The 26,139-nt window shown below is 40.0% G+C and overlaps 1 protein-coding gene across 1 annotated transcript in view; it reads left to right on the top strand.

Moving 5' to 3' along the window:
- Positions 1-25,839, top strand: part of ngef (neuronal guanine nucleotide exchange factor) — a 34,955-nt gene extending 9,116 nt beyond the window's left edge. The window contains exons 3-15 of the mRNA XM_086141176.1: positions 490-825; positions 1,336-1,400; positions 3,202-3,452; positions 5,913-6,073; positions 6,148-6,300; positions 10,742-10,871; positions 10,971-11,045; positions 14,818-14,907; positions 19,716-19,879; positions 19,967-20,125; positions 22,038-22,117; positions 22,192-22,296; positions 24,026-25,839. Of these exons, the coding sequence (XP_085997302.1) occupies positions 490-825; positions 1,336-1,400; positions 3,202-3,452; positions 5,913-6,073; positions 6,148-6,300; positions 10,742-10,871; positions 10,971-11,045; positions 14,818-14,907; positions 19,716-19,879; positions 19,967-20,125; positions 22,038-22,117; positions 22,192-22,296; positions 24,026-24,279 (2,023 nt within the window). The 3' untranslated portion in view covers positions 24,280-25,839. The remainder of the gene's footprint in view (positions 1-489; positions 826-1,335; positions 1,401-3,201; positions 3,453-5,912; positions 6,074-6,147; positions 6,301-10,741; positions 10,872-10,970; positions 11,046-14,817; positions 14,908-19,715; positions 19,880-19,966; positions 20,126-22,037; positions 22,118-22,191; positions 22,297-24,025) is intronic.
- Positions 25,840-26,139: the final 300 nt, after the last annotated feature.

The following is a 26,139-nucleotide window of genomic DNA, read 5'->3' as shown; positions in this document are numbered from 1 at the left end:
TTTTTGGTAAATAAGTGTTTGGAGTCCGATGCTGTGTTGATTTACTGGAGTAAACGCTTGATAAAATTCCTCGATCAAATTTTCAGATTGTGCCGATACCTCGCGACAAATAGATTAGAATAGTGTATCTTTGAATAGTGTATCTTATAGAATGTAGAATGTATAGAATAGTGTATCTTTGATTCTCTGAAACTAAGAAGGAAACCAGGGGAGAAAAACTTGAGCGTATGCAGGAGACGATGAATAGTGATTTTAGATATTGAGTATTTGAGATAAATTGAGAAATTATAATTGTGGTGGCAGATGAAGAGCAGGCAGCTGCTAAAGCAACACCGCGCTGTTATTAATCTTTTTTTTTTTTTTTTTTTTTTTTTTTTTTTGAGAACTACACAAATGTAGATTAACCGAGCAATTCACCTCGGATATTTGAGATATTTCAGTTCCTGGATGAAGTCGCTCGTCTCACCGGATTTGTCTTGTGCTCGAAAGATTTCAGCACTCGCCACGGCTCCATCACTCCAAACCTGTGTTGCCAAGCGATGGAGCGGCCAGTAACAGACATGCTCCGTGCAGCAGCGACGATCTGAATAAAAAAAGAGGTGGAGTGGGAGGAGAGAGTGTGGACGTATCCATCTCTTCCAACAGCCGACACGCAGCTTCCAAGGATGATATGATCTCTTACCGGACTCACAACATCCACAGTGGAGATATAAACAAGCTGTCTGAACAAACAGCCATCGCCTGCAACGTACAGGAGGTCGGGAAGAGAACCATGAGCGCTGAACTTGCCAGCTCTGGTGGACAAGATCGAGAGAACGGCAACAGGTTAGATGAAATAATCACTTTTTAATGTTGCACGGTAGTTTTAATAAGCAAAAATCGATGGACGTGGCGCGCAGATTTCGGATCGCACCTTTGATTTGACATTTTTCGGGGGCAGGAAAATGCAAGAAGGTGAAATATTTATGTCATTTGAAATGCAATATTATGCTCCCCAAAAACAGAGACATAATAATAAGTATTGTGAATGCAAAAATTGTAACAGCTGAAATGCAATTGTCATATTAGTTGATATATTTTGCAACTGTATATTTTAGAATACATGACTGTTATTTCAATTTAGGATTTAAAGACAAATAATATTAATATTTGAGTGGAAAAAAAAATATTCTTTTTGACTCACTGTTTGGTTTGATAAAAAAAAAAAAAAACATTTATATTCTTCATGTGTCTTTTCATTGAATTGCATCACCGGCATGGAGCGTTCAATCTCTCCCTTATTTTCTCTTTTTGTCTCCATCTCTGTTGCATCCATCCCTTGTTGTGACTCCTCAGGCTGCTGAGCAATGGAGGAAACTCCCAGACAATCTGTCACAGCCTCAACATCGTCAAAAGCATTGGTGAGGAAACACTTGCAAAAGACAAGAAAATACATTTTCCGCCCACTTTCGCCTCCTCCAGAGCTGCGGCAGCAGAGCCGGCCTACATTAGTTATGTCAGCATGAGCATGATTGACACTTTCACATGTGAAATTCTAAATGTAAATTTCCATGTGGTTCCTGTAACAGCGTGCACCTGCTTGATTCTGCAAGATTAAATACCTCCGTGCACTTATTCCATAAACTGACTAATCTCCTTGTTTAATTCAGATTGTCCACTCGATAACCATTTGCCGACTCTGATTGCTGCATTCCTATTTGGGTTTTGTTATTGCCGCAAGAGCATAAAAGATATATATGGTTCTCTATTTTTTTTTATCCTTTTTCATTTTTTTTTTTTTTTTTTTTTTTTGGGCCATTTGAATCTTTCTTATGTAATTCACAATCCAGCTCTACGCCCACTAAAGCAATCTGCAGTATATGACTGAGGGAGATTATGCAACAGGCCACTGCTGTTCAAAGTCACCTTATTTCTTGCTATAGACACAGCTAGTGTTCCCTGAGAAAACAGATTAAAAAAAATTATCTCAGTTCTTATCAGTAAACTTTTCAACCCTCTTGAAAGTTGGTTAGCGAAACAGTGTCTCTGATTCTCCATGCCACTATTTTCTGGTGTGTGCGTTTGGTGAGACGTTACACAACTGCACAATAAAAATTCCAATTTAACTATGGTGGAGAAAGTATTTAGACAGCATTCTTTACGTAGGTATGAATACTTACTCTGCGTTTATAAAAAATATATGAAGAATTATTCATTTTGAGAGACAGAGGTCCATACTGACTTTTACAACCAGTGGGTAGTTAAACATGTGAAATCATCATGTCTGTCTTCTGAGAAACAGTCATAAAATCAGGAAATACCCAGAAAATACCCTTTTTTGAGTGTCTTATATAATAACTCACTATATATGTGTGTGCGTATATACATATAACAAATATACACACAAACAAAAATAATTATCTTTACACATTAATTTAATTATTTGATAATTATATATAATAATAATTTATAATAATAACCATAATTAATATAATAATTAATTATAATTAAGTATAATTATATTATAAAAATATATGAAGTATTATTCATTTTGAGAGACAGAGGTCCATACTGACTTTTACAACCAGTCAGTCGTTAAACATGTGAAATCATCATGTCTGTGAAACACTCATAAAATCAGGAAATACCCAGAAAATACCCTTTTTTGAGTCTTATTATATAATAACTCACTGTAGATGTGTGTATATATATATAAACAAATATACACACAAACAAAAGTAGTTATCTTTAAACATGAATATATTTCATTTTCTTCTTTTTTAATGTTTTTTTTTACCCACTCTGCCTTCTCCACATCAGTTATAATGAAATTAATGAAAATACTAATAATAACAAATAATATTTTCCTCTCTATGCTAATGCTAATGTGCAGGTAACCCACAGTATGAATTTTAAATTGAGTGGCAATGATGTTGTGAGGTGAAAAAAATGTATAAAAAATGTCGGATATGTTGTTAGTCAATTAAAACTCAAAATTAACTTTCTGCACAATTTGGACCCCCCCCCCCCCAAAAAAAAAAAAAAGAATAGAAAAATAATAAAAAAAATCCAGTTCCATTATATATTCTGAATCTAGCTTTAATGATAAATCAGTATCACTTCGTACTAAATCATTTTTTGCCCTTTTTTTTTTTTTTTTTTTTTGGTGTTAAGACTGTGCTTTCATAATCTAAGAAAATCTCCATCTTTTTCATCTCTTAGCATTTTTGTATCAGGAATACAGAGATACCTCGAAGCAGCAGGAGATCGAGCAGCGGCGGCAGCGAGAGAATCTCTCGCCGTGTCATGTTCCAGGGATGGCGGTCCAGGGGTCCGGTTGTATTTCCCCCCCGGCGTTGCAACTGCAGCTCAGGAACAGCGCGCGGTCGCTGACGCTGTGGCAGAACCTGGATGTTGTGCAGGCCAGTGGTTTGCTAAACCAGCTGCCGCAGAAAGAAATCATCATGCAAGAGGTGAGTAAACAAAAAAAAAAAAAAACATTTTCATTTGTAAACAAGTAGTTCTGGAAAAAAAAAAAAACATGTTTTACTCAAATTTTCAATAATTTTTTAACTTTTAATTTCCTAACAATTTAACCCTCATATTATGTTAAGGGTCAATTTGACCCATTTCACCCATTGACCCAATGGGTCAAATTGACCCTTAACATAATATGAGGGTTAAATAAAGTGGCCAACTGCTGTTTTAATTTTTTTTTTCTTCTTTTAACCAGCAAATTCACTTCTGTTTTACACTCAATTTGGTAAAATGACTAGAAATCTGCATTGAAAAAAATTTCTAACACTAAATCAAATCTATATTGCCACAAGACCTCATACGACAACAGTGGGAAATTAAAAATAGCATTATAACTGTCTCGTCTTGACAGCAAGATGTAACAAAACACAAAACAATCACCTCAAATTCCAAGAAGTTAAGAGAAATTTGACTGAAAAAAATTGAGATTCTCTTAAAATTGGGAACGTTTGGTTTGAGATCTCTGCATGAGGCTCACAAATCAGAAGGTTGAAGTCCGATGGGAGTTGTTACGCGGCTGTACGGAGAGAATAACGCAGCCTGGCAGGAATTCAGATGACATCGCCGTCCCCGGATCCAATCTGCCGCTGAAGCGAACGAAATGAACCCGGCGATGACGACGTGCAGCTTCCTCGATCAAAACTAACATCGTGACTCATCCGGCGTTCGTACTTTTTCCAAAGCGCGCTTAGCAACCGCATACATTTTTAGTTTGACTCCTCCGTCATACCACAAATCTTCTGCTGTGAAGACGTGAAGGAACATGTGTTGAAACAACAGTCGATGGCCGGAACGACAAATAAGTCATGATGTCGAACCCGATCGGCCGACGTCTCGGGACATTCTGATTTCAAAAAGCAGAAAAAGCAAAGATGCTTTCGTATCATTAATGACGGCCTGAAATTGGGTTTGAGCCAGTGCTTTTCCTGCTGGTCCTCGAATAAATCCAGCGGACGCATCGTCGGCGCATCGACGTCGGTGTGCATCGATGTCCGACACCAAGCAGAACAAGCCTATTTTTTGAAATAAAGTTGGACTTAAACGGAGCCCATTGTTTCACAGAAGCGAAAGGTTTTGTTTTCAAATTTCACAGCGGTGTTACGTCCTTTATTTCCTAGCTAAAAGTTGTAGCCAAATGTCGTATCACACAGTAAATGAACAGTGGCGTAAAGGTGCAGCCCTAAAAAAGCATTTTGATTTACATGTGTGTGTTTCATTTCAGTTGGTCTTCAAATAAAAGGAACTCCAAAAACTATATGCAGTTGCTTGACAAACTTCTGGAATCTGCAATCTGGAATAACAGTGTAACAAAACCCCTGACGTTGACGTTCATATCATAACAGTTGGACCGGGTTTATTTAAACTTCTTGTCCGTCGCTAATATCAAGAGCTGGTTATCGGGAAATGAAGATGGAAGTTTTAACAATTATTGAACCACCGAGGCTGAGTCAGTTTTACATTAATGTTGACGATGTTCTTCCCTCCAAGAACTGGGTTGGGAACCTTTGTTTGCTCTTTGATAAAACACTTTATTTCATCCTTCATATTAAGGAGGTCACCAGTGTCTCTTTCTACCTTCCGAAAATCACTAATATCAGATCCTCCTCGTCATTAAGGGACGCAGAGATCCTAATCCATGTGTTTGTGACATCGCGACTGGATTATTAAATTGCCATTTTAAGCCAAAGAGGAACGTCCAAGGCTTTCTTATTTAATTTTTATGCGCAGGCCAACTCGGTATCGTGTAAATTGAACAAAATGGCAATTGTAATTTAAATATTAAATTTTTTTGGCGTTTTATTTCAACTTTAAAATCATTAATGATCATATAAATGTACTGATATTTTGTATGTAATCGTCCATACAAAATTAAACAAAAGGGGAAAAAAAGGAGTTTCTAAATTCAATATTAATTGAAAATACTTGTTAAAATATTCAAATAAAATAGATAAATCCTTGTGGGTAAAATAGTGAGTCCCGCTTTGTTAAGTTGTGTTGTTCAGTTTTGTTGTATTTTTATTGATTTATTCAATCAATTTTACAAAGACAAAGATAAAAAGTATCATATGTGATTATTTATTTGACATTTATTGGCACATATTTTACTCTGATTTTGGTGCCAGAGGAAGGTTAGTTCTATGAATTAACTTGTTAACTAGCTCATTAAAATTAACTGAAATTTGCAATTAGCATTTTCTTTCTGCAAAGTTCTTATCAATTTTCATGTGTTTGGTTTTGCTGATTTTGAAAGGTTCCTGTCAACTTTCCCATTGGGTTCGTCCGAGGCGTTGAAAATAATGAAGAAAAATGGGACGGCTTTTCAATCGGCACAAAAAAAGAACTCATTATCCAAACAAAATCTAAGATATTGTCTTGATCCTTCTGCTTTTTTGTAGGCCATGTTTGAACTTGTCACCTCAGAGGCATCCTACTACAAGAGTTTGGAGATTTTAGAGACCCACTTTCTTCGAAACCCTTTGCTGTTTAACACTCTCAGCCAATCGGACATGCACTTCCTGTTCTCCAACATCGAGGAGGTCATGAAGGCCAGCGAAAGGTAGCAAGACGCACCTTTGAAAATGTAAACATCCCAGGCTTTTCTCATGATCTTGGCTTTCTAAATCCTTTTAGGTTCCTGATGGATCTGGAACACCGAATTGAAGAGTCCATTTTGATTTCTGATGTGTGTGACATCGTTCATTGTCATGCTGTCAAACACTTCAGCGTCTTCATCAAGTATGTCATCAATCAGGTTTACCAGGAAAAGAACTACCGACGCATTCTGTGAGTACATTTATGTCACTACTAATTCTGATCGCTGTCTTTTTCCAATCTTCCTACAAGCATGGTTGTTATTTTATCCAAATTAATTACTCGATTGATTAATTAATCGAGTTAATTAAACCCCAAAAATGAAATTAAAAGCCGAAAAAATGAAGATATGCACCAGGCAATTACGTTTTTGCTTGCCAACAATGTTACCATTTTGTCCCAAGCATGGTTATTATTTTATCCAAATTAATTACTCGATTAATTAATTAATCGAGTTAATTAAACCCCAAAAATGAAATTAAAAGACGACAAAATGAAGATATGCACCAGGCAATTACTTTTTTGCTTGCCAACAATGTTACCATTTTGTCCCAAGCATGGTTGTTATTTTATCCAAATTAATTAACTCGATTAATTAATTAATCGAGTTAATTAAACCCCAAAAATGAAATTAAAAGACGAAAAAATGAAGATATGCACCAGGCAATTACTTTTTTGCTTGCCAACAATGTTACCATTTTGTCCCAACTTATTGGGAGTGTTTACACATGAAATACATCGCGATACCGATACAAAAGAAAATCTACGATCAATCACTTTGGTACATTATCAATACCACTAATCCCTGTGTGCGGGATCCGTGCCAATCCCAGCGGGAATTCAGTTGTAATCCTTATTATGTTTACGGCTGCTGGAAACTCACAACCTCGTGTATTCGAACAGCCACTCCATTATTTTTGAGCAAGTACTGAACCAGTTGCATCGACATCATTCTTTCTCAAGCGCCGATGCAAGTGCAGCATCGCAAGGTTGCAATAGAGCATGTAAAAAAGTATTTTAATATTTGGGTGCGCCGTCGCGGCGTGTCAGCTGGGAGATCCGTCACATCGGATGATGGTTTCGATGACAAATGCCCTTTGTGCCCGTTTCATTCGCGCATTATTTTTAACATTTGGCGCGTCGCTTGGAATTGTAAAACGTGTAAAATGTTTCCAAACTCAAAATGTTTTGTGTATTTTAACTGAAAGTTCCCAGCCATTGTCTGACGGAGTGTTTCATCACCCAAAAATGACTCCCTTTCTTTGTGTCTCTTCATGGTTGCATCAAAAGAAGCAACAAAAGCTTTTCCTTTAAGATGTCAGCTCTTGTGCTAAGAGCCTTTCAGTATTTGTCACTCCCATTAAACCCACTACTCCAAGAATATTTTGGAGTACAAAATAAAACACCTTATTTCTTTCGAGCAAAATCGAGGAACAGTTTGCCTCGGGTTTTGAAAGGGATCGACTGAAACCAACACTTCTCTTTCTGATTTTTTGACCTCCTTTGACAATACTCTGCGACGCCGCTCTCACAAAAGAGGAATATCTAATCCAATATTGATATTATATTGAATCCAATTCACTCATGTTAGTCAACTAAAGGGCGGCCGGAGGATGTTAAAGACATGGGAAAAGTAACGCAACAGTGCGAATGAATAAAGGGAGTCACCCTGTACTATATCTTACTGTATGTCTGTGAATGTTTTGCGCACACAAGTAAAGAAGAACAGGTTTTTTATTGATCATGACAAGTGTAATGTGAAGGGTGTGACTTCCCATGAATAGAACGCCTACTTCCCTCTTCGTCAAACACAATTAACTGCTGGAAAGTGAGTTCTTCTCACAATCCGTGCACCGCAGAAACCACACAAGAATTTAAATACCACGCTTCCCTAAAATAAGAATTTTTGGTGTCTTGAGCGTCACATGAAATAACTTTTAATGAGAGATAATCGGTGGTGTCGGAGATGCAACGTGTAATTAATCTAGAATCTTAGCAAGGATAGAGAGCTTGTTTTCATTCCTTGAAGGTTGAATGATTCCCTTCAAAGCGTTCATTGCAAACCCAATTAGATCTCATATCTTACTGTCGATAAATGTTTTATTCTCATCTAAAATTGTGTCTTGATCACCCAAACATTTTAGGATCTATTAACTCCTTATCATGCAATTAATCGCAGTTAATTTTTGAGATTTTCTTTTAAAGCAGCTCTTGCAAGTCAATTCGTCTCATCCTTCTTTTCTGGGTCCTAAAACATGATAAATGTTCAAATGATTCTTTTTGGCTAAACCTTCAGGACACTGAAGGCATTCATGTATATTTTGCATAAATTCATAAAATGGAGTTAGTGTTCAGGTGCCAAAAAAGACATGGAAGCACCAGCACGTGCAGGCGACATATTCAGGATTTAAAACAGTGACAAATGTCCTTCAGGATGACAGACGAGTCTTACGATTCATTTCAAGCAACAACAGATCATGAAGTTTCCACGTGACGACTTGCGATTAAACTTGTTTTGCCGGGAACTTTTCCTTTGTGATGTGCAGAACGGGTTTCAGCGCGTTTGCATCGGATTTGAAGCGTGCATCACATCACCGGTCCCTTTCCTGCCGCTGATGCTCGCGTCAAGCACATGGTCACTTTTGCACTATGAACATTTTACGACAACAATCCAGGGTCGAGGAAGATCGATTATTGACACGCTTTAATCACCGATTTCAAAAAGCTATCACGGCATCACGAGATCACCTCTTCTTTATTTCGCGTTAACTCGTAAAACGGTCGCGTTTGAATCGTCGACCGAATGACGAGCAAAATAGGAGTCACCTTCGCCTTCATTTAGGTCAAAGCCAAAACATATTTTCAGCCGTGTTGACGTGGCAGCAGTCAAATGATAATGGGTCAAACAGGAAATAGTAATTACTCATCAGTGCGTCAACAGCCTTGAATGTTTAACCATTATGGAGGACCACTCCTGAGTATACTCAGGCAAAGTTCCCTCTCTGATATCTGATAATTCTAGTTGCTGAAGCTTGGAAGTATGACTTGCGAGCACAAAATGTAGAAAAGCTTTATTTTTTTTTTTAGTTGTAAGTCTGAGTTTCCCGTCTCTGAAAGCTCTGCTGATCATACTTAACATCCAAAAATATAGAAGCTATATTTTTACCTCCATTTACGGAGATATCTCTGCCGAGCGCAGCAGTCTGTGTCCTTATCCTTGCTGCAAATATTATTTACTTCCCGAGCTGTGTTGCCACGGTAACAACACAGCGACTGGCCCACACCCCTGGCATGCAAAAAAGAACCCGCACAATGTTGCTTGCGGCAAGATCATAACAAACCGGTATTACACGCCCTGCGTCGCTAATATTTTTGATGGTAATTGGCCCGTCCATTTTTAATTTTTTTTTTTTTTTTTTTACAGTCATCTTGCTTCATACAAAATGCATTAAAACAATATTTTACAGGAGATTAAATTCTCCTCGGCATAGTGATCTGTAGGTTGAGGAACATCTCAACAGGTGGAGGTTGGCGCTGGAGAGGAAGCTCTACAACAGGGGTGGGCAATTATTTTGGCTGGCGGGCCACATTTCTTATTTAATTTTTATGCACAAGCCAACTAGATAGCATTTAAACTAAACAAAATGAAAATTGCAATTTAAATACTTACATTTTTTTTTTTTTTTTTTTTCAATTTTAAAATCATTAAGGATCGTATAAATGTACTGGCATGTCCACATTTGTGTGGAATCATCCACACAAAGCAAAGCAAGATATTTGTTTTTCTTAATCAGGAAGTTTTGATTTTCAAAGTCGGTCACAGGTTTTCCTGAAAGGGTTTTGTTGATTTATTTTTTTTTTGTGGTTTTATTTGGCTGACCTTTTTACATTTGTCTGGCATTTGTTGGCAGAAATACTCACCAACCTTGTCATTAAGCAAACAAAAAAGCTTAAGGGAGGCTCCATCAAGATACCTTTTGTATGACCTTAAGCCGCACGTGACTGACGGAAATGTAATTACAAAAATCTGTCTTCTGTCTCGCAGATACATTTTAATACAAAATTCATAAAGCAGCAAATAATGATAATGTTTCCCGAGATACATTTACCAAGACTGCTAGGATGGAATGCTAAAAAATGACCTCACGCAGTCCGATAGCCACGAGTGTATTTGCGCACGTTGTTTCCGCCTCCATTTCCATTTCTTGATAAGATATCTGTGGTGGTGAAGATGCAAGTGAGGAACTTCAACATATACTGTCCACAATGTCAAGCCGTCCTCAGATAACAGAGAGATTTGATGTTGAGATCTTGGTTTTTGTGTTAAAGGCAAGCAGCATTAATGGCTGTGAGAATCTTGTCTGATAGTCTGTCAGCAAACCAACGCGATCTCAACACGGAGCCTCATTTATCAGAGATGTTAATAATTCATTGACTTCAAGTCGTGAAGCAGCGGGTAATTAAATAACCTAAATAAAATGACATGTTCAGCCAACCCAAGAAAAAGTGCCTCCTATACATCAACCAAACATGGAACCTTGATTATACTCTCAAGTGGAAGCTCAAGCAGATAAAAAACCAGATATACTATTTTGCAAAGCGTGATAATGTCTTCATGTGTGTGTCTTCACAGGGATGGGAATCAGGCATTTCGTGAAGCCATGGCCATGCTGGAGAACCACCCTTGTGTGCGGGGGTTGTCCTTCACATCCTTCCTCATCCTTCCTTTCCAAAGAATCACGAGGCTCAAGCTGCTTGTGCAAGTGCGTCGGTCAACTTGAGCCGAAAACAAATATGCGCTTACGGTAAAAGGGGATGTGAAATACGGTAAAATTAAATTGCGCTTTCTGTCTTTTGTCCAGAACATCCTGAAGAAAGCTGAAGAAAACTCGGAGAGGGAAGCAAATGCGATAAAAGCACACCAGCAGTTGGAGCAGGTAAGAAAATGAAAATTAAAAAAAAATTGCTGAAGAGCAAGGAAAGAGAGTAAATAAAAATACAAAATTGCTGAAGAGCAAGGAAATAAGCGAGAAAGAGAGTAAATAAAAATTGAAAAAAAAAAAATTGCTGAAGAGCAAGAAAATGAGCGAGAGAGTAAATAAAAATTTAAAAAAAATTGCTGAAGAGCAAGGAAATAAGCGAGAAAGAGAGTAAATAAAATTTAAAAAAAAAAAATTGCTGAAGAGCAAGGAAATAAGCGAGAAAGAGAGTAAATAAAATTTAAAAAAAAAAAATTGCTGAAGAGCAAGACAGAGAGTAAATAAAAATTAAAAAAAATCCTGAAAAGCAAGGAAATGAGCGAGAAAGAGTAAATAAGAATAAAAAAAAAAATAGCTGAAGAGCAAGGAAATGAGCAAGAAAGAGAGTGCGAGCGAGAGACAGAAAAGGAGAGAGAAGCTCACTCTTCAGTATTCACAAATAATTCATGGATAATAATATTAATAATAATAATTAGTAGTGGTCGTACTGGTATTATTAATCATCATTTTACCATTAATTTATTATTAATAATGTTATTATTAATAACAATATCATTACCGCTATTATCATAATTATTATTGTTGTTGTTGTTGTTGTTGTTGTTATTATCACTGCTATTATTATTATCACTACTTCTACTTCTACTATATTTCCCAAGGACTGGTAAGCCACAGCAAGTGTTTTGACAGTAGATACAGTAGATACATTGCCGGAGCATCATTGCATTCATTGTCCACTAGAAGACACTGCAGCGCCATGTTTGCTCCTGTAATCCCTGTTCTGACTCGTCACTCGGTCCTGAGAGCTTAACGGAGTTCGAGAGCTTTGTATTCTGCTCCGATCTAGATTGAGGGTCTCGCTTGTTGTATTATGGAATTCATGAAATTCTTCGAGGATTACACATTCCCGTTCAAAATATCCGTTGTTTCAAAAACACCGAGCCATGGAACAAGAAGGACATCATCACAGAAAGAAGGAAACCTGTATGGCCGAGACCCTGCAGAGCCTCAGGGCTGTCCAGGGGGAGCTGAAGGGGAAACTGCGAGGCAAAATACAACTACAAGGAGAAGGTTGAGGCCAAGATGGAGCAAAACAACACAAGAGGTCTAGATTGGCCAGAATGTGCTGCAGAGGCCTTTGACCTGTGGGCTCTGCTTCCCCCTCCCCAATCAGCTGCTTCCACAGACCTCCATCGGCATCCCATCCCCGACCCACGGCCTCACTGACCCGAGCCACCAGCCAGGTGCAGAGAGTTCTCCAGGCTGAGGTGCTGTCAAGCCAGTGGGTTGGACAACATCAGTACCAGGGTCCACAAAGTGTTTTGGGCACCTTGGTGGAGTCTTTCAGCATTTCTGCAACCCCTCTGAGGTTGCTGAAGGTACCTGACCTCTGGAAGACCTCATGCATTGTCCCAGGACCAAGAAAGGATCCCCGAGTGCCGTAAATGACTCCGAGCTGGCGGTTCTTTCGGAGGCTCGTCCTTCAGCGCCTGAGGAATCGGCGAGCTGCTTGCCAGGACCTCCTGCTGTTTGCATACAGACAGGACGTCTTCTTCTTCCTCACTCCTGATGAGCCCTGTCTCATCTGGAGGGCGAAGGAACCACTATCACTGCGAGAGTCACTTTCTTTGACTTCTCCAGTGCCTTCAGCAGCATCCAAGCCCTCCTCCTGAGAAACAAGCTGCTGGGTACCCAACGTCAGCCTGGCATCACTGCCTGGATCTTGGACTTCCTCACAGGATGACATGCAACACCGGAGTCCCCTAAGGTTCTGTCCTGTCTCCAGTCCTCTTCACCCTTTCCACCTCAGACTTCCACCACAACTCTAGTTCCTGCCACCTCCAAAAAAGTCTCTGACGACTCTTCAATAGTTGGATGCATCAATGATGATGATGAGATATGGGGTTCAGAGGTCTGATTGCAAGTATTGTTGAGTGGCGCAACCAGAACCACCTTCAACTCAATATCAGCAAGACCAAGGAGATGGTGGTGGTGGAGAGCTAGGAGACCAATCATCGTCCAGGGTGAGGAGGTGGAGATTGTGGACTCCTACAGGTACCTTGAGGGCCACAACAACGGCAAACCAGACTGGACACACAACACTGATGCTCTCTGCAGGAAGGGTCAGAGCAGATGTTCTCCCCGAGGAGACTGTAGTGGGTTCCTCAAGACCTTCTACCAGTCTATGGCATCCAGAGCACTCTTGCTTAGCTATAGCTGGTGAGTCGCCGCCAGGACCGGTGAGGTCAACGGGCTCAACAAGACAGTGAGGAACGCCTGCTCGGCGGTGGGACTGAACCTGGACCACCTGGAAATGGAGACTGATGGGAGGGTGAAGGACAAACTGCAGAAGCCGATGCTTCGGACGTTCCTTTGTGCTCGCGGCTATCAGACTGTACAGCAACGATCTGGACCACTGGTCACTCCCTGCAACTGTCACACACTCACTTTAAACCTCATGAAGCAGTTTGTTATCCATTTTATCCTTCTACTGTTGCCGTCTCTGTCCTTTTTAATGGCTCTATTTATTGTTTGATACCCCTCCTCCGCCACACACCAATTACCCCTATGGGGGATCAATAAAGTACTATTTTAACTGCCAAATATGCTGCTCGAAAAAATAACACAATGTAATTCCAAGTCAATCACACTTGTGTGAAATCAAAGTGTCCACTTAGGAAGCAACGCAGACTTGTTTTAAAAGTGTGTTTTTACACTTTTTATTTGGGGTGTAACTCCAAATCCAGACCTCCATGGGTTCATACATTTGATTCCCATTGATCATTTTGGTGTTATTTTGTTGTCAGCACATTCAACGGCGTCAAAAACAAAGTATTTCGTTCATTCATATCAAGGATGCTCCCTTTACTTTTTGAGCTGTGCAAATTAAACACATCAGTCACACATTTAAAGTTGAGTCTTGTGATTTGATGTATGGAAATAATGCTTTTTTTTAAAAGAATGCTAAATATTCATCAAGTATTAAAGTATGCGCATATTTGAAATTCAGCCCAAACAACTGAGCTAAACTTCATTTGATCGAGCAAAAGAGATTTGATTCATCACATCTGATCTGCAAGAGGAGCTCCAAGTACAATGTAGACACGTGACGGCGGCGAATCAACAAACTCACTGCCATGTGACATTAAGCTGACAGTAATTATAGTGTTTCACAAGTACAGGACAGTTAGATGACGCACTCGTGGTTTCCATTGCATGTCTGAGGTGAGATGTGATTTAGGAACACCCTGGCGAGTGGTTTGGGGACAATGATGGTGAGAGATCTTTTACTAGTTGTAGTTTGCCACGGGCTGGGTTGATGGTTAGTTGCAGCTGCCCCAAGTTGGATTTCTCAGTTTTCAAATGAAGACCTTCAAAATTAATATCCACTTCAATCTCCAGCAAAACACTATCATAAAGCTGTTTTTGTTTTGCTGATTTTGCATGTGAAAGAAAAAAAAAAAACATAAATGTCTTTTATTGATTGTATGTTTTAAATGGCTATCAAATGTGCTTTTGCAAGCCTGTATAACAATGGATGGATGTATAATTAATGAAATTTGACATTTTAAGACCACTGATATCAGCTGAAATTAGCATCCAGATCACGTGCAAACCTGCATATGAGAGTGTAAAGAATAACCGACTGATGCTTATCGGTCCTTTGAATCCAGCTGCCAAGTGGACGTTCAAATTCAAAGGAGAATTATTACATTTGTGTTTCTTTCAGATAGTGAAAGAGTGCAACGAGGGGGTGCGGAAAATGGGTCGCACTGAGGAGCTTATCAGCATAGAGAAAACGCTGGAGTTCAAATCCAAGGTAAGCAAATAGACAGTCAATTTCAGTCAAACTCGAGGCCTGCGGGCCAAATGTGGGCCACCACATCATTTTACGCGGCCCGCCAGAACGTCTTCAAAGATCTGATTTTCTTAAGTGCATAGACCAGAAACTTCAATTTCCAAAATTCATGCCACGTTACCGGCGAAGTGTCGGCATCCCGCTATTAGATTGCAGTGGATCCACATCAATGCCATTTCAAGTGGGATTGAGAAACGCAAATAATCCCTAAATGTCCAGGGAGAGAAAAGTTGATGCCAAGGGAAGGTTTCAAGAAAGATGGGGACGTCGAATACGTGTTTGTGCTTCAAGGAGAAAAAAATAAAGTTTGTAATTTGTGTTATGAGGCAGCGTCGGTTATCAAAGAGAACAATCTGTATTCTGACACCAAAACATGGAACAAAATAAGCCAAAGTTAGGCTTCAAGAAAAACAAATTGTCCGAGAATTAAAAGGGGGAAGAAAAAAAAAAAAAAAAAAAAAAAAAAAAAAAAAAATCACCCGAGCTTGAAAGTCTTTTGCGTTTGTAAAATTCTACATTTGTCACATTTTTAGCCGCTCACAATCGCTGGTTGTACTTCTTGTTATTCTACCTCTCACTTGTGGAAAAAAAGGCTCTGAACAAAGTCACCGTCACAACTAGTGTTTGATATTTTTCTTTATTCACTTGGATAGTTTGATCATGAATGGAGTGATGTGGGTTTCTTAGCCTGACATTAGAAAAGGATTTATGTTGTAATAGAGCAACAAACTAGTTTATTTTACATCTATGCAAACGCTATACTAAATTCAGATTATCTAACATTGAGGAGCGGTTACATTTATTTTATATTAATACTGTTAGCATTATGTGGCCCTTTGAGGGCAACCATGATGTTGATGGGCGCCTCGGTGAACAGGAGTTTATCACCTTTGGTATAAAGTAAAAAAACGCTCCATTTCAAATATTTTAAGAGCCTTGGAGGAACCTTGAAACTGAAAATTTCTGGTTTGCTTCCCAAGCTCTTCACGGTTTGTCAAAGCGTTATTGAGCAAGAGGCTGAACCCAGAGAACTACTCACTGGCTTCCCACCGCAGAGAATATAAAATGCAGAGCATAATTTCCTGCAAGGGATTAATAAAGTAATCAAAACAGATTTTCCCCACCGTAGTCAAGAAATCATGTGGCCAGAATGAGACGACAATAGCACCGTTTTTGTTTTCATTAAAGAGAATTCATTGACTGGCCGCATCAACAAACCTCCCAACTGGACAGATTATACGTGAAATATGAGAAACCATTGGTGAGGTAACCAAATCTCCTGGGAACTTATCTTTTTTAAAATATATATATAAAAAGATGCTACTTCTTAGACTTCTGTATGCATACATTTTTCCTTTGACAGAAAAGTGGAAAAAGAGTGCACGGAGTGTGCTGCGGTGGGGTTCCTCTCACTGATTCATGGATGTGACCTTTCTGATAACTTGAATAAAAGAGAATTACAAGAAGATGAGTCTGAAAACTGACAGCCCACCTTTTATTTTTGGAAACACAAGCAAGCCGGGACCCCCGCGGCTGAAAGGTTGTGTCAAATGACGCCTCCACTGCCGAGTGATGGCCTTTTCTAGGTTGACATAGATGGTTTTTTTTAATCCTTCCTGTCCTGAAAACCGAGTCATTTGCTGAATTCAAATGAGTCTCCTTGTACTTCAGATTGAAAAGGACAGATGAGTCCTGACCTGAGGAGCCGTCGGTCCGGTCTTTAGGAGATCGGTTGGTTTCCTTCGGCGCCGTCATCAGGACTGTGGATGGCGTGAACAACAATGTTGGGCTCCCATTTGCAAGTTTTGTCCTGGACCAATTTTTTTCTCCCCTATGAAGTGTTGGTTAGCGATGAACCAGGTTAAGAGACACCAACTCCTATCACAGCGATGTGTCTTACGCAGTCGCCTTCATAATACCGGAAATGGGTGAGCGTTAGACGGAGGTCCACTGAGGGAAACGTGGTTGGTTGGTCTTGTTGACCACTATCGGTCAATGTCTTTTGGCAAGTGCCTGACCACATGCAAAACAGTGTATTTGCAAAGAGATGTTGGCTCTGGGTAGTTCCTGGAGTCTCAGGACTGTGTAGATGATGAGGATTTCTGGACGTGAGAACGACAGGACTCATGGGAGTCTCAGGAACGTAAATCGCCAGACTTGGGAACGATAAGGAGCTCACAGATCTTACTGTGGAGGCGATGAAGAACCACCCAGAAGGGGTGGATGGAATCCAGGAGAACGAGTCCACGTGTAGGGATCTCGGAGGACGCTGAATCCTGCACTCATGGAGAGCTGGAGCATGGAGTTCTTTGGAGAGTGGACAGGTTAGGCTGCCGCTGAAGAATCCTCGCACAGCAAAATGAAGTCCAGGACACCAGTAGAGGTAACTTGTGGTTTAACACCACCAACAGGCTCCTCTTAACCTCAGTCTGAGGAGACTTGATGATCTACAGGTGTGCAACTGCTGAACTCCACCCTCCCACATGGCTGCTGCTCGATGAAGCCCTCTGGTGGAGACCGACAAGAACCGACTCAGACCGACTCAGAGCCCAACATCAGTCCCATCTGAGGCCTGAGAGTTCGTACCTTCACACTATCAAGCGGTTCCAACTGTGCAGATGATGTGCCAACCCTCCATGTAGTTCTTTCTGACGTTGCCTACATTAGACAACAAGCGGAGATACAAAGCCCGATTTAGGTCTCCAGAAAATGGTACCCTTGAAACAGTTTCAATTCAAGCAAAAAAAACATTTGCCTGGTGCCAAAAAAACAGACATTCATGTCAAATAAGGTTGTGAGATTTCTTGCTGCAGGATGAACATCAAGCGACAGAGACTGCAGATACTGCAAGAACCCAAAAGTACATTCCAGCTCGGATGTTTCGGACATTGTGCTTAAAACTGAGACGATCTAAGGCGAGCGGGCAAACTACGGCCCGCGGGCCGATTTTGGCCCTCACGAATTTCCAGTGCGGCCCGCGAGCTCTTTTACGACGAATATCAGCAAAATTTTATCTTCGTCAATATTCATTATGCACTTTATTCTCATCATTAAAATATTACTTTCTTTGGTGTTTCAACATTGTTGATTCAAAATGAATTAATTTAAAGTAAAAAATTAATGTTTTTCTAATTTTAATGGTGTGGTATAAAGCGAAAGTTTTGATTATTGCAGCCCGTTGTCTTAATATACTATCTCCATGCGGCCGGCGGATAAAAATGTTTGCCCACCTCTGATCTAAGGGAACTTATTGACTGTCAGGTAACAGCGAAAAACATAGCTTATGCACGCTTGGAACAACACAACAGTGGTTAAAACACCACAGCAGATTCCCGCAACTGCTGATTTGACGTGTAATTTCCGCCCAATTTGTTGGTCGACATCTGTAAACCTGCGGATGACATGTAAGCCACAGAAAGCCCGAAGGCAATCTGATGGAGGATGGCATGAAAGCTGTGTGTTGCAATGTCAAAACTGACACTTTTCACTTCCTTCACTTTTCACATCCTTTACAGAGTATGTTTGTTAGAGGATTGCGTTATTTCTTTAAACAAAAATATGTAATAATCATTAGAAAAGCCTGATTTTTTTTTTTTTTTCTCCCAGTGAGCTGCAGGGGCATGTTTGGATCTGTGTTTGATTGACAGCTGCTATTGTTTCACCTCAAGGTGAAAAAATAAAGTAAATAGGCTTGTCCCGACGTAGACGAGGACTTTATTCATGTCGCAGCTCATTTAAGACTCGGCAACGGAATGTGACGCTTGATAACATCCATGCATTCGGAAGCAGAACTCGCTGATGACATAAGACTAGCAGTGGAGGAGGACAGCTAAGCGGCTCATACTTGTAATTTTAGCACATTCTGAGAGGTGTTTTACAGAAAAATGCCAACTGACAGAAATAAAAGTCGTCCCTAAAGCTTCAAGCAGCCTTTGCAGGGACACAAGAAGGGAGATAGCGCAACATTTTTTTTCCATTCCAGAAAACACAAGCCGTTCATGCATCCTTACGGGAAAACAGCAACCAAAAAAATGTAACTAAGGGACGATAAAAGTGCTGGAAATTCCTTTGTTACAGCAGCGTAATGGGTACAGTGTCAAAAAAAAAAGAAAAAAGTAAGATAAATATGAATGTAAATATAAACAGAGAGACAGAAGACAGGAGAGAGCAAGATATCCACGAATAAATAGACAGCAGCATCAACAACAACCAACAACCAAAAAAAACACACAACCAGAACTAAACAACAAGATAAATAGATTGACAATAGCAATAACAAGAATAAAAGAAATAAACAAAAATACAGCCTGACATGTGAATGAATGGTTGATGTCGTGAGGTTGTGGAAGCAGCACAGATCCAGGTTAATGTTGTACAGTCTGCTGGCCGCGGGCACAAAAACCCAAATTTAAAAAGTTCACAATGTGTTCAAATGTCCAAACATGTCTGACTGGAAAAAGAATTTTTTGTTGTTTTTTTTTTTTTCAAGGGCGAAATTCTTTGCATCTCCTTAGAACTGGAGATTGTAACCAGTGACTGGTAAACTTGGATCTTCTGCGTTGCATCCTCTGAACGCGGCGAGCTGCATAACAGCGTGTCCAAAACAAACACTCTGCAGTCACACAGCGAAATAAACACTTCTAAATCTCCAAGATCGGTGCAGAAATGAAGAACCGATGGGATGAACTTCTACGTCAAAGTTCTCTTTACTGTTTTTGCAAAAACGCCAAACCTCTTATCCTAACTTTCCGACGCGTCATCTCTTTCAGTCCGTTCCCATCATCTCACACTCGCGCTGGTTGCTGAAGAAAGGTGAGGTGCAGCTCATGTCCGGGCCGAAGAGCACCAGGACCATGAGGAGCCGTAAACTTTACCAGCCGGTCTTCTTGTTCCTTTTTAACAATCTTCTGCTGATCACGAAGCGCAGCTCCGGGTGAGTTTGTTCTCCGAGTTTCTAAACCGCATCGGTCGGTGGCGCGTTCGAAGCGAAGCATATTCATCCGGTCGGTGTTGATGTCAGCGGGGACAAGTTTCAGGTCCTTGACTCGTGCACGAGGGCCATGTTGAGGACTGAAGACCTCGAGGACCAGGGTCAGCTTCTTGCCAGTGTTTTTAATCTGAGGCTGCTGGAGAACCAAGAGGAACGTCAAGTCAACTACATGCTCAAGACGTCGAGCATGTGAGTCACCGCTTTCCTCTTATTTAGACGCAGGGATGGAAACGAAAGCGACCGAATAAAAGAATAAAATCGTACTTGCGGCGGATCTCCGTTTGGTTTCAACTGAAAGAAAAAAAACAGTTGTTGAAATAAACATTTTTTTTGTGCTTTTACACCTTATACCTTGACTCATCGCCTGAAATTAATAACAATGACATATAAAAGAGGTCGGCGACCTTTAACACCCAAAGGGCCATTTGGACCCGGTTTCCTCGGAAAAAAAAACACTGGGAGCCGCAATTACTTTTTGACGTCTAAAATAAAGGTACCACTGTATATATTGTATTTATTACCTTTACACTTTGTATAAATAAGTGTCTAGTGTGTTGCTTCTGAAATTCACAAAGTATTACAGAGAAAATTTAATTTTATTTATGTCATGAACTCATTTTGAGCTTTGGGCTTTCAGAGCGTGTAGCCGAGCCTTGACCTGGATTTTAAAAATAAATCGGGGAAAAATCACTGTGTCAGTAAACAATAAAAAATAAATATTTGCAAAATATCTTCATAAATATTTATTTTACCTGGTTTATGGGACTTCTGCTCCTGAACTTCTGCGCACAGCATCTGCAAATCGGGACTTTATACCGGCTTCCACGAGTGTGACGTTTATTTTGAGCGGCGAAAAATAATAAATATAATTTTATTTAATATTTCAAGCTCACAATAATCTTCCAACTTAGAACTAAAAGTTAAAAAAGAGGAATTAACACAAATGAAATACATTTCAATTAAATATTTATCATTTATTTTCCCCAGACACTCGGAGCCGCAGTGTAAAGACGAAAGAGCCGCAGGTTGCCGACCTCTGACTTATAACAATGATGGTGATAAAAGAAAATACTTTTTGAGATTCTCATCATTTTAGTGTTTTCACCGGTCATGAAAACAAAGCAAGAAGTGAAAACAACTCAAACAAGTCACAAAACATGTGCAGCTGTAAATCACAAAAGGCCACACTTGCTGGAACGAGTTATGATTTTTTCCAAAGGCCTGAATTATTTTCTACATGTTGTCGTTCATTATGAAACACCTTGCAGATCCACACTGACCGCCAATCAAAATTAAACAAAAATTAAAGTTTTTTTCCGCTTATTCGTCGTGCCTGACACTCCTACTTCCTGGTTTCTATTGATTTACCCTCTGAGCACTGAAATAATTTATTTTCAAGACTTCTAACACCATCTGCATCTGTTTGTGTTTTCTATCACAAGATAATGACATTTCCTCCAAACTAGCTTTTGAAACTGAGTGACCAAAACGTATTTCTTTAGACCTCAGCTCAGTAGTGGAGACCATCATGTAAAATACCAACAACCTTTGAAGAAGCAAAGCTTGAATTAATTTTCTTTCTGCAGATAAGAATATACATCGGAAATCCTTTCCCAAATGCATTTGAAGATAAGATAAGATAAGATAAGATAAGATAAGATAAGATAAGATAAGATAAGATAAGATAAGATAAGATAAGATAAGATAAGAACAACTTTATTAATCCCGAAGGAAATTGTTGTGCCAGAGTTACAGAAAATATAACAGTAATAAATAATAAAAAGAAAAAGGCAGAATTAGAAATAAAAATAAACTATAAACTATAAAGTGTCTCAGTGAAACTATAAAGTGTCTTAGTAAACAAGTGATAAAACTATAAGTGTCTTAGTAACAAGTGAGGTAAGGAGTGCGATTTGGCGTTTTGGCACCAACACCGAGAAAACGCACGGATCATGCGGCACAAATGCCACTGAACCGGGTTCATCGGCTAAGAAACATTCGTTAAATTTTAATTTTAGATATTCAACGTGCTCCAAGCGCACACAGGCTTTTCATGCATTCTTTCCAAAGCGGACATAAATTCTTTGAAATGTATCCACAGGAGCGACAAGCTGCGATGGATGTGCGCTCTTACGCCCAACCGGCGGACGCGTTTCATGTCGACCAGCGCCCACCAGCAAGGTGAGCCGTCCTCGTCTTCTCCTCGCCGAAAGGCTGGATGGAACGGAAAGGATAATTTTTGTGTCCTGCGACAGACTCTCTCCAGGTGCAGTGCATTCAGTCGTACTCCTCTCAGGAGCCGGATGAACTCTCCATCGAGATGGCCGACGTTTTGAATCTCCTGGAGACGACGGATGACGGTGCGCGGCAGAGCCGACACGCTTTTCTTTCACGAGACGGTCCCGTTGTTTGTTTGTTTGTTTAGAAGTTTATTAGGATAAATACATGAAGCACAGAGGCAGAGATGTTTGGACCAGATTGTAGCTCATAGCTAATTTCCACCTGTAGTCCTTGTTAGTGCCATTTTCCATTTTTTGTCATTTAGTCTCAGATAGGGAGTGGAGATCAAGAAGCTGGAGGATCTCAGGTACTTAGGGTCAACAGTCCAGAGCGTAGGAGAGTGTGGAGAAGAGGTGAAGAGACGGTCCAAGCAGGTTGGAACGGGTGGAGAAAAGTGTCAGGGGTACCAAGAGATAGAAGAACATCAGCCAGAAGGAAAGGAAAGGTGTACAAGACAGTGGTGAGACCAGAGATGATGTTTGGACTAGAAACCAAAAGACAGCAGGCAGAACTAGAGGTTGCAGAGATGAAGATGTTGAGGTTCTCTTTGGGAGTGACCAGGATGGAGAGGATCAGGAATGAGTCTATCAGAGGGACGGCACATGTTAGATGTTTTGGAGAGGTCAGAGAAGCCAGACTGAGATGGTTGGGTCATGGACAGAGGAGGGATGGAGGATATATTGGTAGACGGATGCTGGACTTGGAGCTGCCAGGCAGGAGGTCTGGAGGAAGACCAAAGAGATTTATGGACGTCGTGAGAGAAGATATGAAGGTAGTTGGTGTGAGAGAGGAGGATCCAGAGAATAGGGTTAGATGGAGAAAGTTGACTCGCTGTGGAGACCCTGAAGGGAAAAGCCGAAAGAAGAAGAAGAAGAAGAAGTCTCAGATTTGGATATGATATTATTGCATTATATTTTGGTGATTGTTGATTATAGCATAATTATTTATAATTACTTTATTGTATTTAATTTTCCTTTTTTTGTTGAGTACATGCTTATTCATGGCATATGTATTTATGTTAACCAAATAAGGTTGGGAGCGGGCGCTGAGCTATGACCTGATCAGTTCAAATGTGTATAAAGGTAAAACTGTTGGAATCTGGGTGATTCAGTGAAGGACGGAGCGAACACACTGTTTTCTACCGTCGTCAACAGTAAACACGCGTACAGACTCGTTCTTTCCGTCTTAGAGTGGTTAAATGAGTGAATACTTTGGCAAATACTTAGAGGGAGCCACTACAGTCCTGGACAATACAAATATAAAACTGTACAAAATAGACAATATATATAAAATATACAGATAGGCAATAAAATAACTATACAATATACACTGCTCAAAAAAATAAAGGGAACACTTAAAAAACACATCCTAGATCTAAATGAATGAAATATTCTTACTTTGCTCTTTACACAGTTGAATGTGCTGACAACAAAATCACACAAAAATGATCAATGGAAATCAATTGTATCAACCCATGGAGGTCTGGATTAGGAATCACACTCCAAATTAAAGCGTAAAAACAAACTCCAGGCTGATCCAACTTTGATGTAATGTCCTTAAAACAAGTCCAAATGAATCTGTGTTGCTTCCTGAGTGGACACTATGATTTCACACAAGTGTGACTGACTTGGAGTTACATTGTGTTGTTCAAGTGTTCCCTTTATTTTTTTGAGCAGTATATAAATAGGCAATAAAATATGTATTTTGCAAGTTGAAAGTGCTATCGTTGTGTTACTTTGTTCATCTGGGGGCCATCAGATGTTACCCAGAAGGGTCTTACGTCCGCTTTCCGTATCTGTTTTATCCCAGGCTGGATGATGGGCGAGAGGCTCCACGACGGCGAGAGGGGCTGGTTCCCCAGCCGATTGGTGGAGGAGATCCAGAGCAAGGAGGTCCGGGCTCAGAACCTGAGAGAAGCCTTCAGGATCCATCAGGCTCAGGAAGGAGCGGGACCCCTTCAGACGGGAGCGAGGGTCGGTTTGAGGGCGGCGAGACGCACTCAGAAGGTTTTCTCCAACTCCTGGATCGATCAAACGGGCGAGAGCGGCGAAGCCAAGCAGTGAGCGACGAGAAAATCGGGATCCGTGCGATGTTTGATTCTTTTCTATTCCCGCTTCACCGGCTGGAGATCCACGGTTTCGGTCCCGGCGATGCCAGACGAAGAATCGGAGCGCTTGAAACTGACGCCGCCGCATGTCTCGGACTCGCACCCTCGTTCCGTGTCGTGTAGCACATAGAGAAAAGTTGTTTGTTGTGTTTTGAAATGACAAAGACCTGAAACTTTTAATTGCAGTTCAATTCTTGTGAATGTATCGTAAACATCTTAGCTGCATGGGCAAGCGTTTAATTTAACAATGTGTTCACTCATTTCATCGATAAGACAATTCGTGATTTTTTTTTTCGAAAAAGCCTTTCAACGGCGTTCTAAATAGAGAATTTTAATTAAACAAAAAGATCCATGAGATGGAAAAATTCATGAATATTCAAGTGTGACTTTGAATATTCGCACTTGGAATCAATCTGAAATTAAATGTGAAGTAAATGCCGCAGAACTGCCCCGCTGGGATTTATTACGCTCGTTCTTTTCGCAACCTCTGGATTAAATTCAGATTCAATTCAAATTTTATCAATGAAAGGTTTTTTCGAAAAACAACACGACGCTAAAAATTTGCATCTTCAGTTGGCACGGAGCGGGGAATCCACCGCAAACCAACGGTTTCAATGGCCGGGTAGTAAAATAAAACAAATGCAACATTCCTATGTTTTAGCATCATTAAGAGCATGAAAATTAATTTCAGTGAATGCGTAATCCTTGAAAATTGTCAGCACGCGCTTGTATTAGTTGCATGTTTCACGTCACGATAAGGAGAAATGTTTATTTCATGGAGGTGTCCGAATCGACAAAAGTTCAAAAGGGTGTAATTTCTGTCATTATGTAGTTAAAGGCCGTTTATACCAAAACGAGAAAAAAGAAAATGGAATGGATTTGCATTGGATAGATGAGACGCACAGCATGACGCGTCCCAGCAGCTCATCCCGTTATTTCTATTTAGGCTTCACGACCACAACGCCATTTCAAACAAAACAAATTGTCATTCAAAAACAAAACCGAAATATACATTACCCGTGTTTTTATCGATCACTTTCGGACATGGAGCAAAACACCCCCCCCCCCCCGTGGGAATGTTTTCCAAACACAAAACAAGACCATAATTCATGCTTTTAGGAACGTCTGTGTTAGAAATGCACGACATCTCCGAATTACCGCCGTTTCCCGTGATGTTTACAAACGCCTGTCCAGAAAGTTTACCGAAACTAACCGAGGCCTCTTTTCTCCGCGAGACAGCTTCCTCCAGTGCTTCCTACTTCCAGATATATCTTGTCTGATATGACCTTGAGGTGTCATCATAGCAGAAACCAATGCGTTTGCAGCGGACAGAACCCGTCATCCTAAATTTAAGTGGTTACTGTATCGAATGTATCAACACTTTGGACTGTGGAACCGCATGATTGTAAAACAGGTGTCTTTACATACTGTGTGTGTACAAAAATGCAAATATTCAATGTCCTTTTGTAAAATGTAAATTATTGTTGATAAAAAGAAAATATTGATCACAGATATATGTGTGTGTGTGATGCTTTTTTTTTTATCTATCTGTGAATTAAAAGGACATTTGTTGTTCAGAAATGTCACACAAATCGATGTGCAAGCGTCACGTCAAACGGCGGTTTAACTTCTTGTTATTTTCCTACAAATTTTCACAAAATTGCATATTTTAAAGCAGGAAAATGCATGAAGACGCCACTATTTAGACCAACTCTTCTTCTTACGAACGTACGTTTTGGCTGCAACCGTGCGGCACACAAATTCACATAAACTTTATTTCAAATTGTGACACACACTTGCTTTGGACTTGTCTTGC

Source organism: Fistularia commersonii, chromosome 3, assembly GCF_037954325.1.
Source record: "Fistularia commersonii isolate RoL2024-O1a breed Wild chromosome 3, RoL_Fcom_v1.0, whole genome shotgun sequence".
In the NCBI taxonomy this organism is placed as follows: domain Eukaryota; kingdom Metazoa; phylum Chordata; class Actinopteri; order Syngnathiformes; family Fistulariidae; genus Fistularia; species Fistularia commersonii.
Note: the sequence above shows the minus strand (reverse complement) of the source record. Positions and strands in the feature narration are given on the sequence as shown.